This window comes from Syngnathoides biaculeatus, chromosome 20, assembly GCF_019802595.1.
Source record: "Syngnathoides biaculeatus isolate LvHL_M chromosome 20, ASM1980259v1, whole genome shotgun sequence".
NCBI lineage: Eukaryota > Metazoa > Chordata > Actinopteri > Syngnathiformes > Syngnathidae > Syngnathoides > Syngnathoides biaculeatus.
In genome coordinates, this window is record NC_084659.1 from 1638169 (window position 1) to 1656662 (window position 18494).

Genomic DNA, 18494 nt, shown 5'->3' on the forward strand with positions numbered 1-18494 from the left:
AGTATTTGCTAATCTAGAGAATTTGGTTTAATATGCACACACGCACTGCTTGTTTGCATTTGACACGCAAACATGGCTTGATAAGAAGCCAGAAATATTTCTATGATAAAAACATGACAACATAACTTCCTCTGTCATTCATGGTGTAGTGGTACATACACCTGACTTTGGTGCGGGCAGCGTGGGATCCTTCTCAGTGATGGTGTCGATATCAGCACTGTGACTGACTGGTGACCAATTCAGGGTATAGTCTGCCTTTTGCCCAAAACTAGCTTGGATAGGCTCCAGCTCTCTTATGATCCTTGTGAGAATAAGCAGCTTGGATATTGGATAGATGGCTTTTTTTATTAAGAGGGAAAATTATTTAATCCAAAACACTTTTAATTTATTCATGATTCAACAGTTACATTCTCATCAGAGACGTGGTGATAACACAGCAGTTATGTCACCAAGGAAAATGACCAAATGAATGGAAACTAATGTTCAACCAATGTTTGTAATCTAGTAATTCCCATGAAACACAGAAACAACTAAAAGCGGCCTTAGTTTCCATCATCACTCTCATGAAATCCCAAATTGTCTGGTGGGAAAAACTTCCCTCTAATCTTATAAACAGCACATGAATGAAGTGGGACACCCATATGTCAGCCGAGAAATCCATAGAACTGTCTCACAAATTGTATGCTCTGTACCGTTTCCATCTGAAAATAAGAAGTAATATGCAGTCACATATTATGTCCATTTTGGACAAAATCAACGTGCATTTCATCTAAGCTTTCTATCTTTCTTTAAGGAGCCAAACTAAACTTTATACAAATGTGATATAGGTATATTTTTCACTTTTCCATTGAAATAAAAAACACGTCTTACTTCATTGCCGATGTCATGTTGGTACTGTTGCCTGCAGGCACTGTAGACTGTCTCCAGGACATCCTCGTTTGAGCAAACAGCCTTGAAACATAGGTGGTGGGTGACACAGGTGGCTGTTGGATCCTTTTCGTTTTTGCAGCACACCTTTTCCTGTTCCTGATAGCACACACTGGGCCAATGTCAACATGGGCTGGCACATGTCACAAGAACACCTAAAAAAATTCCACAAGTCTTGAGACTGAATTGCTGGAATATAAAATGAATATTTAGCATTTAAAAATAAATCCCCATCCCATCACGAGAGTGCTGGAGCCTATCCCAGCTGTCAACGGGCAAGAAGGAGGGTACACCCTGAACTGGTTGCCAGCCAATCGCAGCTGCTGTCCGACACTGTCTGCTCCTGCTGGTTGTGATGCTGATGCCTTCTTCTTTCCTGTGGATCTCAGCACTTTCCTCGGGTGCAGTGGAGGCTGTGTTGGAGGCAACTCAAGGGGCAGACAGTCGGATGGCAGTAGTATGTTTCTGTGGACCACCCTTTCCCTCCCAACTCCATTTTCTGGGCCGATTCGGTAGACTGGTTTGTTTTCGCCTTTTCTGTCCTTCACTCTGAAGACTTGGTCCTCCCAGTAGGACTGGATCTTTCCTGTCCCTCCTCTCTGAGTGAGATTTCAGAGAACGACACAACCACCTTGTTGGAGGTCTTGGCCAAACACTTTCTTGTCATAGTTGGCTTTTCCACAGGCCGCTTCTTGATTTATATTTTTGGCAGAAATCTCGTAGGCCTCCTGCATTTTCTCTTTTCATTGAGTCACATAGTCATCGTAACTTCCATGAGCATTGTCTCGTTCAATGCTAAAGAGGAGCTCAATTGGCAGGCAAGGTGAACGTCCAAAGATGAGGTAATTAGGGGTGAAGCCCGGACTCTCGTTCTTTGTGCAGTTGTATGTGTGGACCACCTTGGACAGTGACTCCTTCCAATCCTTCATTTCCTCTGAGAGTCTGATTGAATTGCTCCACCTGTCCGTTTGCCTGAGGGTGATACGGTGTAATGTGCGAGGCTTGGATGCTTTCAGCCTTTCCATCAGTCTGTTTTTGAACTCTCCCCCCATGTCGTGGTGCAGCTTTCTGGGGGAACCAAACTTCAGAGCAAAATTATTAAAGAGTTTGTCAGCCACGGTCTTTGCTGATTTGTTGTTTGTGACGTAGGCCTGTGCAAACCTTGTAAAGTGATCCAAAACCACTAATATGTACTTGTACCCATGTTTGCACTTGTTCCGATGGAGAAAATCAATTGAGACTAGCTCGAATGGATAAGTGGTCAAGATTGGGGTCAGACGTGCACGGGTCTGCCTTCATGTTTTTCTTCTTCTTCACACACTCACAAACTTTTGTCACGAATTGCTCTACGTCCTGATGTATTTATGACCAGTAGAACCTCTCTCGAATCAGGTCAAGACTCCTTTCAACCCCCAAGTGACCCATATCTTTGTGCAGTTCTTTGAAGATCAAAGGTTGGTATGATTCGGGGACGACTAGCTGCTCTCGTCGAAAGGTCCTGCGGCACAGGATGCCGTCTTCGTCCTACGTCCTGATGTATTTATGACCGGTAGAACCACTCACAAATCACGTTAAGAGTCCTTTCAACCCCCAAGTGACCCATATCTTTGTGCAGTTCTTTGAAGATCAAAGGTTGGTAGGACTCGGGGATGACTAGCTGCTCTCGTCAAAAGGTCCTGCGGCACAGGATGCAGTCTTCATTCAAGCTGATTTTCAGCCACTGTTTTACCAGCGTTGCAACTGCTGGCTTTGCTTTTATTTCTGCCCTATTTGGTCTTTGTCTTTGGCTCTTGTACCAGATGACCCGTGCCAGTACTTCATCCTCTTCCTCATCACGGATCTGTGACAGAGTGAGAGGTTGACTGATACTGCTGTTTCTGTCTCTTACCAGGTTCAAAGCACAAGTCTTGATAAGTCCAACACCCTTGCACAGGTTTCCTTTTTCAACTTTCACATTCTCCATGAATGCATCGACAGTCTCCCTCTGTGAATTGGTAGTCGGCCCGCTCCACCACCCACCTGTGTCCGGCACCATTGAGTTTTGCAGTTGTACATACATACGTCAATGGGTTATTATCCGTATAAACCACAAACGACTGGGCATGGTACAAGTAGTTGCGGAAGCGTTCACAAATGGCCCACTTCAAAGCTTAAAACTCCAGCTTCCCTGACTGATATCTTTTTTCTGTCTGAGGCTGTGAGAGCCATGCGCAATGACTCTCATCTTACCCTGCTGTCATTGGTACAGCACTGCACCCAACACATCCTGTGAGGCATCACAGTGAAGTGGAAAAGGCTGGTCGAAGTCAGGATAACCCAGGATTAGGGGTTTGGTGAGGTCCTCAATCAGATGATTGAGCACTTCCTGGTGCTCTGTGGTCCACTGAATTGGTGTGCGAGAGGGTAAGTGACCTTTCTTTGTCTTTCGCTGTCATGACCCATCGATACGGAGGGAGGACCCAAATGCAGGACTCGGGAGACGCAGAGGTAATTCGGGAAAAAACGTTTATTGTTCCAAGGTTGGGGATCAGGCAGTCAGGTGCGTGCAGCAGCGGTAGTCAGGACGTCGGGCGGAGAGAGCAGGTCCGCGCACAGGCAGGAGTCGGTACGCGGGAGATCGATCAGAGAAGGCAGGAGTGTCAAAGGAATCAGGCTTACGGAGTCGGTCGGAGAACAGGCGGAGGTTGGTACACACGGGTTCATGATCTGAGATACGGGAGTGCAGGAACGGGGCATGAACCACAACGATCTGGCGCCGGACCAGTCGTCCCCAGGGTCCTATATACAGCGGGGCCAATCAGCCAGCACGAGGCGCAGGTGTGGGCCTCCGAATCAGCGCGGGAATCCGCAGAGCCAGGGCTGGACCAGCAGGACCATTCTCGGTTTCTTTTGATTCTCTGATGGTGGTGGTCTTGTTGTTCAGATTTGGGTGGGGCAAGAAGGTTTATACAATGACTTGTTTTTTTAGGCAGAGGAATGAAAGATCAGTAATAAGACAGGAAACCTAGCATCTGGCGCAGGTCACCTACCGTTGAAAACGTCCTCTCTTTCAGGGCCATAATCGGTGTAATCTCTGCTGGGTCCATTGTGTAGCCCTCCTCTGTTGCCATCTTGCCCAGGAACCTCACTTTTTGTTTGAAAAGTTCGCATTTCTTTGGTGTCAATTTCATACCTTGTCGCGCTTGAGAACCAGATGAACATGTTCCGGATGTTCATCGAAACTGCCACTGTGCACCAAATTATCATCAAGGTAAGGGAGGCAGACTCTGTCTCTCAGGCCAGTTAAACAGTCCTAGATATTTTTTTGGAACTTAGCGGGTGCAGAACTCAGACCGAATGGGATGCGAACTCACTCGTACAGTCCCCAGATGGACACACCTTCTCATTGTGGATTGAGCAGGTCTGGCGTGAACATCATGTTGAGCCCTTGTTTTTGTGCATTCCCATGTGCTCTGACAAAAATAGTGGACACTTGGTTCGCTGGTAAGGCAATTCTTTTTCCACAAGTGCAGACAACACCAGTGGCTGGACCTAAACCACGTTCCACTAGCTTGACCAGATTTAGGGCTGTCTTCACAGAGATGGAGAATGCATTACTTATTTTGTGCGCCAGTTGCTTTTGATCTCCCCTGGTCTTTGGTTCCTCTCCATTAATTTCAGCTTCAATGACATTATAGCTGATGATAGGGTCACTGGCAACTGTGGGTCACTGGATACCAGTATCGGGACTTGCATTTTGTTTTTGTCATTGACCAGATGGAAACTGACTTCAATCCAGCCACTGTAGGGTATTGGCGTATCATCCTCCAGCAGCTTTGCAATGGGCCTAATGACTGTGTGAGGCAAATATTGTTGGCGCCAGGAATCATTAATGATGCAGGACTGGGCACCAGTGTCCCACAGCACTTTAACTGGACGACTGTCCATATAATACCTAACAATGCAAATTTTCCCAACCAGCTGGGATTGATGCCTGGACGGTAGGCACTGGATTGAATTTACTCCTGCTGGTCTATTCTGGTGCATTGTCTCTGGCAGTGACAAACCAACAGGTCTTTGCTGATTTTGGGACTCCGTGTTCTGGACTACTGGTGGTCCCTCTTCAGCCGTCCTGGTCCATTTCTTCAATCACAGGACAAATGACCATCTTGCCCACATTTGATGCAGTGTGAGCAATTTTCACCTATTTCCTTATTTCTGCACTTTTGACAACCTTTCTGTCTCGCCAAAATATGTTACACTTTAAAGAATGGAGTCACAAATCTCTGTGCAGGATATTAAAGTTGTTTATTTTCTTTCTGTAAACAGCACAGAATACACATTTAGCTCACAGCACATAAATAGCATCCACTAACAGTTCCCACACGCGATACGTTTCAATGTACTGCAGCTTATTCTGCGAATCTGACTCACACAGGATGTAAGATAATTATATTGAACAAAACTCTTCTAAATAATATTTTAAATAAGGGAGTTCTATCCTAATTATGGTGTTCAAGAACATACAGAAATCAAATATGATAAGTTAAACATCTAAAATAATACAGCCGGATTAGACAGAAATCACTCACTCATGCCGAGCTCTCGCTCTTATTGTGAACAGACAAGAAGTTGCACACTCTCTTCCTGTTTCATAGTTCTTTTCAACGCGGACTTTATCATATTCAATTAACGTGTCAAAACTTGGAAACGCTACACAAGTTCAAGAGCAATGCACCTCAAACACAGCAAAGACCTCCCTCACTCCCGTGTATCTTACCTGGAAACAGCACAGAATACACATTTAGCTCACAGCACATAAATAGCATCCACTAACAGTTCCCACACGCAATACGTTTCAATGTACTGCAGCTTCTTCTGTGAATGAGCTAGGTGGCATTGGCCGGCGGCTGCAATACAGCACCCTCCGCTGGCGAATTGCTGTTACTATAAGAACAAACACACTTAAACGAAGCAAATGTGATACATGTCCAGTAGTTAAATTTGAGGGATCAAGTATTTTTAAAAAATGTGTGTGTTGTGTATTGGGTGGGCCAAAAATAATAATAAACTGTTCATGGTATTAATGTCCAAACACCATGTGCCACATCAGCACCGGGGCACCCCAAGGCTGTGTCCTCTCCCCTCTGATCTTCTCGCTCTACACAAACGACTGCACTTCGAGGCACCTGACTGTCAAACTCCTGGCGTTCGCAAATGACATGACAGTCATCGGCCTCTTCAAAGATGGCAACGAGTCTGCATATCGACAGAAGTGGCAAGACTGGAGCCTTGGTGTGGCCAATACAACCTGACATTGAACACTCTTAAGACTATAGAGATGATTGTAGACTTCAGGAGGCATCGTTCACCACATCTGCCCCTAATTCTTCCCAATTGTCTCGTGTCAACCGCCGAGACCTTCAAGTTCTTGGGAATTACAGTTTCACGGGACCTGAAGTGGGAGACGAACATCAACTCGGAAAAAAAAAGCCCAGCAAAGGATATACTTCTTGTGGGATCTGAGGAAGCAGGGCCTGTCATAAAAGCTGCTGAGATAGTTTTACACAGCGGTCATCCAATCAGTACTGAATACCTCCATCACAGTCTGGTTCTGGGCTGCCACAAAAAAGGACAAACTCTTACTGCAACAGACAATCAAAACCACTGAATGGATTGTCGGCACCACTTTACCCACTAAAGAGCTCGTGGACCTACATCATAAAGTCATGTGACTCGCCATATTGCCGGTCAAACAAAGCATTGTTGCCAGTTAATTTCGTAATGAAAATATGTCTTACAGCGTGACACCTAGAGTTTTGTCCGATACCGTTCAATATTTAGAAGGTGATAATAAACAAAGGTACATGGAAAAATTGGAGACACTTGGCATAGAGGACCCATATTTAATGCTGAAGTCGACGTTTTCGCCGATAAGAAATTGGACTGTTAATTCGCTTCTGCTTGTCTTAGACAACTGGATCTACACAGGTATCTGGTGAGTAAATCATTGAGATTTACACAGAAAAGTTCAAAAGCGTACAAATACATACAAATACTTCGTTGCTGGATCTGTTCTCAATCAGGAATGAATCCCACATCGTGATGGACTCACTCCGATTTTTTCAATACAAACACCAATATTTAGATGAATGAGCACTGGTTTTACACAAACTCGCATTCATTAACTATGATTAGGGAAAAAAAAATAGGAAAGGGAGTCGTCTCCTCCGTACACGGAAGGGTATTGTGCCCACACGTTAACCTCCGTAAACCTCTGTGACAGTTTTTTTTTAAATATGTATTGTTCTCAAATGAGTCACTTTGGTGTGATATATACTTCTTGATAATTTGAGATTGAGAAGAATAATTCCTACCTGAAATGAAATGATCGCTACACAGGCGTGTGTATTTGGTTGGGCACCATTAATTGCTGAAATCCATCAATCTTTTCTTGTCTTATTAACTGGTATTCCAAAGAATTATCTTTTTGAAGAATTGTCTCGTCTATTGTGACAACCAACAGCACAATAGGTCTCGGGCAATTTGAAAAATCTGCTCTGGTTCAATGGCTCCCAGAGTGCAGAGCAGCTAAGTTTGACCGGCAATATGGCACCGTGCAAACTGTGACTTTACGTGCACAAGCTCTATTGAAGACACAACTCAAACTAGGTCCAGAGCAGACAGGATCATTTTGAACCCTCCACATCCTGGCCACCTGCTCTTCCAGCTCCTTCCTTTTGGTAGGCGCTACTTATCAATGAAAGTAAAAAAAAAAAGCAAGGATTCAAACTGTTTTTTCCTTCCGGCAATTAAGCCTTTAAATTATTGATCAGCGAACTACTATTTTCTGCCCGTTGTTCAGACACACCCTCATATCCTGCTGGTGAATCAGTATTATATTCTGTAGAGTGTAGACTATCGCACAACTCGATCACTTTAAACTGCTCCCTTTGAACAATTGACCCCTCCGTACAGGGCACTTAACCACGGCTCCTGAAGTTACGTCACCCCACGTGTGCTAACCTCAGACAAACAATTAGTAAAAATGGCAGCGCAGGAAGAAAAGACTAGAGCGAAACTGTCCGATTTACCAGCTGATTTTTCACTCGCATTCTTAGCTAACAGTGAAATGTCGTTCAAAAGCAGACAGCAGGGATTCAAGTATTTCAGCGAGGGGTATTTCAATGGTATTTACATGCATATCGACGGAGAAACCATTGATATTAGCGCGAGATCTTTCCGGAGTCAGAGCAAGACCGAGAAGCCACATAATATAATATATTATAACCCAAAGACGAATTCGACATTGACAGTTTCCTATTTTCGTGTTACCTATCACACTTGTGTGCAGAATCTGTATATGTATCTGTATAGCCGTTTGTGAACCACCGTATGAAGGAAAAGAAGGCGAGGCTTAATTTATGAGTTGTTTCTCTTGTTTTCTTTGTGTAACGTCACGCGCTCCCCTCAATAATTATTCTTGAATTGGTGCCGAACCTACGTAAGTCCCGACCGAGTACGACAATCACTACTTCAATGTCCTCAAACATCCTTCCTTCAGTCTTGGTGTCTAGGTGCACGTCGAAGGGTTTTAGGACTGCTAGTGCGGTTTAGCTTAGCTCACCGCCAACAAAGAGACACATTTGTGGAGTCAGGTCCTCGCAAAGTATCACTCAACAGCGGGAAAACTAATGTACCATTCTCTGAAGTGGCAGTAATTCATCATATTTTTATGCATTGTAGCTGTCAGGTGGAATCCTGACCTTCAAAATTAAAACCTTTCAGGAAATAAAATAAGAAAATACAGCTTGCTTGAGTTTATAAACACCACTTTGTTCAAGTTGGTCATGTACAGTGAAGAAAATAAGTATTTGAACACCCTGCTATATTGCAAGTTCTACCACTTAGAAATCATGGAGGCATCTGAAATTTTCATCGTAGGTGCATGTCCACTGTGAGAGATAATCTAAAAAGAAAAATCCAGAAATCACAAAGTATGATTTTTTTAATGATTTATTTGTGTGATACAGCTGCAAATAAGTATTTTAACATCTGAGAAAACCAATGTTATTTGGTACAGTAGCCTTTGTTTGCAATTACAGAGGTCAAACCAAGAGTCAGTCACCTTGGAAATGTTGGTCCCAGTTCTTTTCAGGTCATTGACCAAGTCCTGTCGTGTAGTCCTGGGCTGTTTCCTCACCTTTCTAAGGATCATTGAGACCCCACGAGGTGATATCTTGCATGGAGCTCCACTCCGATTGAGATTGACCATCGTGTTTAGCTTTTTCCATTTTATGATGATTGCTCCAACAGTGGACCTTTTTTCACCAAGCTGCTTGGCAATTTTCCGTAGCCCTTTTCCAGCCATGTGGAGTTGTACAATTTTGTCTTTGGTGTCTTTGCACAGCTCTTTGGTCTTGGCCACGTTACAAGTTCGAGTGTTGCTGAATGTATGGGGTGGACAGGTGTCTTTATGCAGCTTACGACCTCACACAGGTGCATCTGATTCAGGATAATACATGGAGTGGAGGTAGACTTTTAAAGGCGGACTAACAGGTCTTTGAGGGTCAGAATTCTAGCGGATGGACAGGTGTTCAAATACTTATTTGCAGCTGTATTACACAAATAAATCATTAAAAATTCATACATTGTGATTTCTGGATTTTTCTTTGTAGATTATCTCTCTTACAGTGGACATGCACCTATAATGAAAATTTCAGACCCCTCCATGATTTCTAAGTCGGAGAACTTGCAATATAGCAGTGTGTTGAAATACTTATTTTCCTCACTTCATTTTGAACATTTGGGTAACCACACACACAGACACACACACGCACGCACACTCACGCACACATTTCACACCTCTGGAGTCCAGTTATTGAGTGAACCTGGAATTGGATGAACACGCAGAAGGACCCCAAAGAGCCTCCTTCCAACAGAGGCAACATAACATTAACCTTAAAACGGTTTGGGAGCATCATAACCCCCCTCCCCCCAAATTTTTTGGGCCTGCTTAGTGCCACTATAAAGTGTATGGAAATTCTTCAAAGCACCTTTTGCTTATATTATAGTTTTTTTTTTTTATGCTGAATTCAAATCTGAAATCCGTTATAAAGGAAATATTTGTCGTTTTTGATTATCAGCAAAAATTGACTGCACATTGCTGAATTTGCCGGAAATACCTGAGCACAGAGCGGAGAATCCCAACAAGGCACGTGACGGGATGAATTTCCCGGTTATTCGAGCGATGAACATGATTCTGAAGGGTCCCATGAGACGGTGAAAAATACGAGATTTATAAAGCCATTAAAGGTTATTAATTTGAGCCATTTAGACAGAACACACGTTCAAATGCAGACAAAATAGCTGTCGATGAAGGTGCTGAGCCAGCAGGTTAGTATTTAGTTAGGGTTCCTGTTTGTATACAATATTATCCTGTTTTTCTAGATTAGACTAGTTTCCTAGTCTAATGGTCAAACAATTTGCTGAAACAAAACATTTTTCACCAAGAACGACAAAATCCGCTTTCATTCAACCATGTCAACAGTGTTTGAAGTTTTCAGGAAATAAAAGATGATCAACATACCTCCGCACCTGCTCTTTTAACAAAAGCGCTTCACAGTTTTGGTATTTTCTGTCGGGGGTCTCTGACCTTGTTAGTTCGTGTCCAGGTTCAGCATCTGATCCCAGTTCACGTTTGGTCCCTTTAACAACAACGTAAAATTGCGCTGAGGGCTCGAAACAATTGAGTAATATTGCCCCGGTAACTTCACTCAGTTGTGTGATGTTCTCTTCTTTGAAAAGAGCTTCCGTGTCCGAAGAGACGTGTTCGTCTCCCATAGTTATTGTCCACCGCGTGTTTTCATTGGCGAATGTCCGGGTGACATCACTTACAGAGGATGCAGCCAATATGGCGACCACTTGGATATCGTAGAATCACACTTCCGCAACTTTGTGCATGGATGACACGCTCTCCGCCCACATTTATTTTTTCGTATGGACATTGAAGTTAATAATGTTATATGTATTTTTCATTATAATATCAATTTTAGAATGTTTATAGGGATGAAACTTGGGCTTTAGGAGCAAACGTTTTCCCACAACGAGAACATTTCCATTCAGTGTGACATGTCATCTCACCTCTGGATTAGTCACTATTTGATCATCACGATCTGATTGTGGAGCTAAGATGCCTTCTGCTTGTGATCCTCCAAAGTGCCACAGCTTTGCAGGTTTTCCACGTCGGCCTTGTCGGTTGAGCCATGTTTTGTATTTCTTTTTGGAGGTTTTCCAAATGATATGACATTTCAATTATTTTTAATGGAGGATAGAGATTTGATACACAAATAAATCTTGTCAACCTTATCGTTTTAAGAGGTGTATTTCATTCAGGATCACAAATACACTACAATTTTAGTCAAAGGTTTATTTAAATTGATAAGGGTTCGGGTCAATATATCAGTACACGGACTAATCGGGAAACAATTCCAGTTTCATTCCATTTCAAATGCCACTTTTTCATCACCGAAAGTGAAAATTAAAAAGTGCTCGCATAGAAAAATGTAGGTACTATCCTATAAAGTGTTTTTAGTTGGTCATTTTATATTTTGTAGCTATCAAGTGTAATCCCCTCACCTTCAAAATTAAAACTATGGAGGAAAATAAAAAAAAAAAAAAAGATACAAAGCAAGCTTATACACAGAATAATGTTGATTTTTCCAAGTTAGTGACATAGTAATTACTTTGTTAAATCTTCACATATGCATTAAAACCTTCTTGGTCACTCCTTTTCTCACCAGCACACTTGTGTCTCTGAGCCTGACTTTTATAAGAGAATCTTTGACCACAAATAGAGCAGGGAAAATGTTTCTCACTAGTGTGTGTTTTTGTGTGTCTTTTTAAGCTTCTTTTCTGGGAGAATCTTTGACCACAAACTGAGCAGGGAAAAGGTTTGTCACCAATGTGTGTTTTTGTGTGTATTTTTAAGTTGTCCTTCCTAGAGAAACTTTGACCACAAACTAAACAGGAAAAAGGTTTCTCACCAGTGTGTGTTCTTGTGTGTATTTTTAGGTTTCCTTTCACAGAGAATCTTTGCCCACAAACTGAGCAGGGAAAAGGTTTCTCACCGGTGTGTGTTCTTGTGTGTATTTTTAGGTTTCCTTTCACAGAGAATCTTTGACCACAAACTGAGCAGGGAAAAGGTTTGTCACCAATGTGTGTTTTTGTGTGTATTTTTAAGCTGTCCTTCCTAGAGAATGTTTGACCACAAACTGAGCAGGGAAAAGGTTTGTCACCAATATGTGTTTTTGCGTGTATTTTTAAGCTGTCCTTCCTAGAGAAACTTTGACCACAAACTAAACAGGAAAAGGGTTTCTCACCAGTGTGTGTTCTTGTGTGTATTTTTAAGTTTCCCTTCAAAGAGAATGTTTGACCACAAACAGAGCAGGAAAAGGGTTTCTCACCAGTGTGTGTTCTTGTGTGTATTTTTAAGTTTCCTTTCACAGAGAATCTTTGACCACAAACTGAGCAGGAAAAAGGTTTCTCACCAGTGTGTGTTCTTGTGTGTATTTTTAACTGTTCCTTCCAAGTGAATCTTTGACCACAAACTGAGCAGAAAAAAGGTTTCTCACCAGTGTGTGTTCTTGTGTGTACATTTAAATGTCCCTTTTGAATAAATCTTTGATGACAAAATAGGCAGGAAAAAGCTTTCTCACCAATGTGTACTCTTGTTTGCTTTTTTAAATATCCCTTCCGAGTGAATCTTTGAGAACAAACTGAGCATTCAAAATCTTTCTGTCTCGTGTGCTTTTTCATGTGTTGTTTCATTTTGCTATTATAAGCAAACATTTTCCCACACTCGGAACATTTCCATTGTCTCTTTTCAGTGTGACTTGTCACATCACCTTCACATTGTTGGTCATCATCATCATCAGTGTCAAGAGAGTCTGATGTCATGTCATCAGGATCTGATAGGGGCGCTAAGAGTTCGCCTGGTTGTGACCCTCCATTGTGGTCTCCATCATCTTCTGTTGTCATGCATTGACTTGAGCTCCTGCTTTGAGGCTCCGTCCCTCGTTTCTCCTCACTTTGACCTTCATCTTCACTCTTCAAAGGGACACCAGCTGATGGAAACTTGGTGATATCCTCCTTCTCTTCCTGTTTGATGTGGGGTCGCGCTTCTTCCTCCTCTTTTTTAATTGAAATCGGCTCCTCTTCCTCTTTGATGTGGTGCCCCTCTTCATCCTCCATTTCCTCTTTAATGTGAAGGTGCTCAGGCTCGTGCCGCTTGGTGTTTAGATCTTCAGTGATGTCTGCAAGACAAAAAAAACCCACATGGTTTGGTAAATCTTTTCTCATGTAACTTTGTTGTTATGTATTCTAGTTTCGATTGATGTTTAAAGTGCCACTGACACCCAACACACAAAATGTATTGTGTTTTTAACAAAAAATAATCATTCGGAAAGGATCCATCTGTTTTTTCACAGCAAGTCAGAATGTTGCCGTTAATCGTTTTTTTCATCTCCCACCAAGGAAAGCCTCTCTAGGATTTTGTGTTGAGGAAAAACCAGAAAGTGACATTTTTTGCAGTAGCAGAGTCGAGTCTTTATCCTGGTTTATACCTATTGTACCAGCAAAATATTACCAGTTTTTTTTTTTCCAGTCTTAGCCAAAGTGCCGGCTTGTTGAATTGCTGGGTTTTGCTGAAACACTCGGGAGGATGGATTCACACTTCACACGTTTCCAAAAGACCCGGTTTGTCGTCAAAAATGGATCGCACAGGTGCAAAGGACAAGAACTTTGTGGGTTCTAAATGACAGGTAGGTATGTATAGTGCTATTAAAAAATAGAATAGTTGGGGGGACTAATTTGTCTCACAGTTTATAGCATAAGTTGCGTGATAATTTTAAATAAATCTCCTCCGTTCGCGTCTGACGACGTAATCGTTCTCTCAGAACGTAACAAAAGATCTGCATCATATTGCCGGTGGCTGCCGTTATCCACCGTTTCACTCAACGCGGAGAAGAGTCGGGCTGGGAGGCTGGCTGGCCTGTGCTGTCGAACCGCTGGCAGGGAGGAGAAAGGAGCCCCCCTGGGCCACCGGTGTCTGGGCACCACTGAAGGACTTACTTCGCCACTAGATACACAAAACTTGTAAAAGAGTTAGGAAATTGAACAATTATAGGCCTGTCATTTTGAATATTTCATCATGTTCGTTGTCCGTTTGTCGGGGAGTCTGATGTTAGTTAGAAGTGATCCGCAAATCATCTAAATATGGCTCGAAACAATAAGGAAATATAGCACCGGTCACTTCACTCGATTCAGAGATGTTCTCTTCAAAAAAGAGCTTCAGTTTTAGAAGGGACGTCAGAAAAATCTTAAAATCTCTCTTGTTCATCTGCCATAGCAGGTGTCGCAGCAGTTTCTATGGTGTGCCGTCTGTGAATGACGTTGCAGCCAATATGGCCACTACTGGTATGTTGAGACTTCCGCAACTTTGCGCCTGAATGAGGTGCTCACTGTTCTTATTTTTTTCTCATATAGACATTGAAGTGAATAATATTATATGTAGTTTTCATTACAATATCTATTTTAAAATGTATATAGGGATGTCGGTAGTCCTTTAAGGTTAATGTGAAAGCCATAGGAGTTTGATACATTACAAATGTGAAAATGTGGCAGGCCAACAGCAAAAAATATATGTGGTCTCTTTTAAAAATAATTTCAGCAGCAGTAAATACAAAAAAATAGAAAAAAAAAAATTCAGAAAGCACCGCCACAATTATCACAAAATGGTCATTTATAAAGTTTGTGAGTGATACTGTACATGATTGTTGCATCTGTTTTTAGGTTGTTATGAGCCCTTTATTCAATGTGTTTTTATGGAATTTCATATAATGTAAATATGCAACTATATACCCTTTTTTTAATTTGATTTGTACAGTATTTGCTTTCATTCAGAACCTCTGAATAATTTTAATTGACTGATACCTTCTTACTTTTTAGTTCAGCTTTGATGCCTGATTGAGATCATGTCAAGACACAATAATCACTGTTCTCACAATAATGTAGTGACACTTTTAATCATACATTAGAAGAAATGGGTTCAGAGATATTTTAAGTGACTGAGTTGAATAGTTTTCCAAGTGAAGAAAAACCTTATATTTCAATTAAATAAAGCTTCTCACTACTTAGACTTGGAGTGGGTTTCTGCAACAGTCTGAATACCAAAAAAAAAAGGCAGCAGTCTCGCGGTTTTCCATATTCTGGCCAATAATTGAGGATTCTTAAAGTGGGCCTGTCATGAAATGGATGATATTTGGTATATTATTAATGAAAAACTCATAGCCAATATGGTCCCATGTGTTTTTTCACCACAAAACATGATTTGGACGTATACAGCTTTTTGTAACTCCCGCCATGAAAATCCTCTCAGGGATTTGTTTTCGAGAAGAAGCAGGATGTGACGTAAAGGACAGCGGTGCCTCCTCGTGGACTCGTTTGTTTCCATTAGTTTTACCTCCGGGAAGGTAGCTTCGTTGTTCCTTCGTGTTAGCCAAAATGCCGGCTCATTGCATTGCTGGACATTGCTTGAACACTCGGGATAATGGAATTACCCTTCACAAGTTTGAAAGAGACAGTTCGTTGTGAAAAATGGATTGCACGGGTGCAGAGGACGAGAGCTTCGTGGGTTCCAAATAACAGGTAGGTGTGTATACAGCTACTAAAAAAAAAAAAACAAAAGTTTGGGGGGACCACGTAATCAGTCTCTCTCATAATGTAGCAAAAGATCCGCGTATGAAATGTGTTGATGTGCGCATACAGCTACTAAAAAAAATAATAGTTTGGGGGGGACCACGTAATCGGTCTCTCTCATAACGTAACAAAAGATCGCGTATGAAATGTGTCGATGTTCGCGTCGCCCAGCCAACAATGTCTCACTCAGTCTCGTCTCGATAGTCTTCATCGCGTACTGCGGCGGCTTTGAACCTTCCCCTAAAAGCAGCATGGCTCGGCTCCACATCCTCCTTATATACCACGGCGCCGAAAATCAAAATCAATCTGAGGCGCCGCATTCGGCGGTCACAGCTTCTGCGAAGGCTGCGGGTCAGGCTTTGCGACAGGGGGGGGGGCTCTGAAGAGCCCAGCCGAGAATGCGTTACTCAGTCGCGTGCGCGCATAAAGCGCCCCGGCTCGACTATGAGCACCCCCCTAAAGTAGCATTGCTGGGCTCTGTCATAAGCCACACCGGCCGGCTGCAATGAGCTGTGGTGGCTCATCTCCGACGCGGAAGTGGATCGGACGGGGATGCAGTTTGACCGTGATCGCATATCATCTGAATATGGCTCGAAACAACAGTGCAATATTGCCCTGAGGGCTCGAAACTTCTTCTTCTTTTCCTTTCGGCTTGTCCCGTTAGGGGTCGCCACAGCGTGTCATCTTTTTCCATCTCAGCCTATCTCCTGCATCTTCCTCTCTAACCCCAACTGACCTCATGTCTTCCCTCACCACATCCATAAACCTTCTCTTTGGTCTTCCTCTCGCCCTTTTGCCTGGCAGCTCCATCCTCAGCATCCTTCTACCAATATACTCACTCTCTCGCCTCTGAACATGTCCAAACCATCGAAGTCTGCTCTCTCGAATCTTGTCTCCAAAACTTCCAACTTTGGCTGTCCCTCTAATCAGCTCATCTCTAATCCTATCCAACCTGGTCACCCCGAGCGAGAACCTCAACATCTTCATTTCTGCCACCTCCAGTTCAGCTTCCTGTTGTTTCTTCAGTGCCACCGTCTCTAATCCGTACATCATGGCCGGCCTCACCACTGTTTTGTAAACTTTGCCCTTCATCTGAGCAGAGACTCTTCTGTCACATAACACACCAGACACCTTCCGCCAGCTGTTCCAACCTGCTTGGACCAGTTTCTTCACTTCCTTACCACACTCACCATTGCTCTGGATTGTTGACTCTAAATATTTGAAGTCGTCCACCCTCGCTATCTCTTCTCCCTGTAGCCTCACTCTTCTCCCTCCACCTTTCTCATTCACGCACATTTATTCTGTTTTACTTCGGCTAATCTCCATTCCTCTCCTTTCCAGAGCATGTCTCCATCTTTCCAATTGTTCCTCTGCATGCTCCCTGCTTTCACTGCATATCACAATATCATCTGCGAACATCATGGTCCAAGGGGATTCCAGTCTAACCTCATCTGTCAGCCTATCCATTACCACTGCAAACAGGAAGGGGCTCAGAGCTGATCCCTGATGCACTCCCACCTCCACCTTAAATTCCTCTGTCACACCTAAGGCACACCTCACCATTGTTCTGCTGCCATCATACATGCCCTGTACTATTTTAACATACTTCTCTGCCACACCAGATTTACGCATGCAGTACCACAGTTCCTCTCTTGGTACTCTGTCATAGGCTTTCTCTAGATCCACAAAGACACAACGTAGCTCCTTCTGACCTTCTCTGTACTTTTCCACTAGCATCCTCAAGGCAAGTAATGCATCTGTGGTACTCTTTCTCGGCATGAAACCATACTGTTGCTCGCAGATACTTCTGTCCTAAGTCTAGCCTCCACTACTCTTTCCCATAACTTCATTGTGTGACTCATCAACTTTATTCCTCTATAGTTCCCACAACTCTGAACATCCCCTTTGTTCTTAAAAATGGGAACTACAACACTTTTCCTCCATTCTTCAGGCATCTTTTCGCCCGCTAGTATTCTGTTGAATAAGTTGGTCACAAACTCCACAGCCATATCTCCAAATTGCTTCCATACCTCTACCGGTATGTCATCAGGATCAACTGCCTTTCCATTTTTCATCCTTTGTAGTGCCTTTCTGACTTCCCCCTTAGTAATCATTGCCACTTCCTTGTCCTTCACACTTGCCTCTTCAACTCTTCCTTCTCTCTCATTTTCTTCATTCATAACAATAGTGTAATATTGCAACTTCACTCGGTTGTGTGGTGTTGTCCTTTTCGAAAAGAGCTTTGGTATCAGAAGGGACGTTGGAAAAATCCGAAAATCTCTGTTGTTTGGCTTCCATAGTAGCAGGCACTGCGCGTTTTCAACGGCGGAAGTGACGATGACGTCAAAAACAGAGGACGCGACTAATATGGCGACCACTTGGATGTCAAGGGACACTCAATTGCACAACTTTGTGCATGGATGACGCGTTCTCCGCTCACTTTTTTTTTCATATAGACATTGAAATGAATACTGTTATATGTATTTTTCATTACAATATCTATTTTAGAATGTTTATAGGGATGACAGTCCCACTTTAAACTGACCTGCAAAAAACTGTGCGCTGTGCAGTAACATTGCTCAATTTAGTGTCGTAGTAGTTGTAGTTGTCATAGTAGTGGTATTCCAACCACAATTCCAATGTTGGGGCATTGTGTAAAACAAAAACAACAACAACAATTATTTTCAAATCATATTCACACTGAGAAACTATTGTTTTTAGCAAATAATCATTCCAACACATTGCAAAAAAGTCTTATTTACCACTGTTACATCACCTTTTCTTTTAACAATATTGAATAGATGTTTGGGAACTGAAAACACTAACTGTTG

The 18494-nt window shown here is 42.6% G+C and overlaps 1 protein-coding gene and 1 long non-coding RNA gene across 4 annotated transcripts in view; both read right to left on the reverse strand.

Moving 5' to 3' along the window:
• Window positions 1-542: 542 nt before the first annotated feature.
• On the reverse strand, window positions 543-10225 carry LOC133493300 (uncharacterized). The gene is made up of 3 exons (XR_009792926.1): window positions 5687-10225; window positions 871-1082; window positions 543-701 (listed from the first exon to the last, which is right to left on the reverse strand). It is a non-coding gene; the product is annotated as an uncharacterized LOC133493300 (long non-coding RNA).
• Window positions 10226-11117: 892 nt separating this feature from the next.
• LOC133493283 (gastrula zinc finger protein XlCGF57.1-like) overlaps window positions 11118-18494 on the reverse strand; it is a 30849-nt gene continuing 23472 nt past the window's right edge. For 2 of the 3 annotated variants that reach the window (XM_061806472.1, XM_061806473.1), the window contains exon 5: window positions 11127-13220. In XM_061806472.1, coding sequence (XP_061662456.1) covers window positions 11656-13220 — 1565 coding nt within the window. In that variant the 3' untranslated portion in view covers window positions 11127-11655. Of the gene's footprint in view, window positions 13221-18494 lie in introns of all 3 variants that reach the window. The other variant, XM_061806474.1, reaches the window with a different exon arrangement.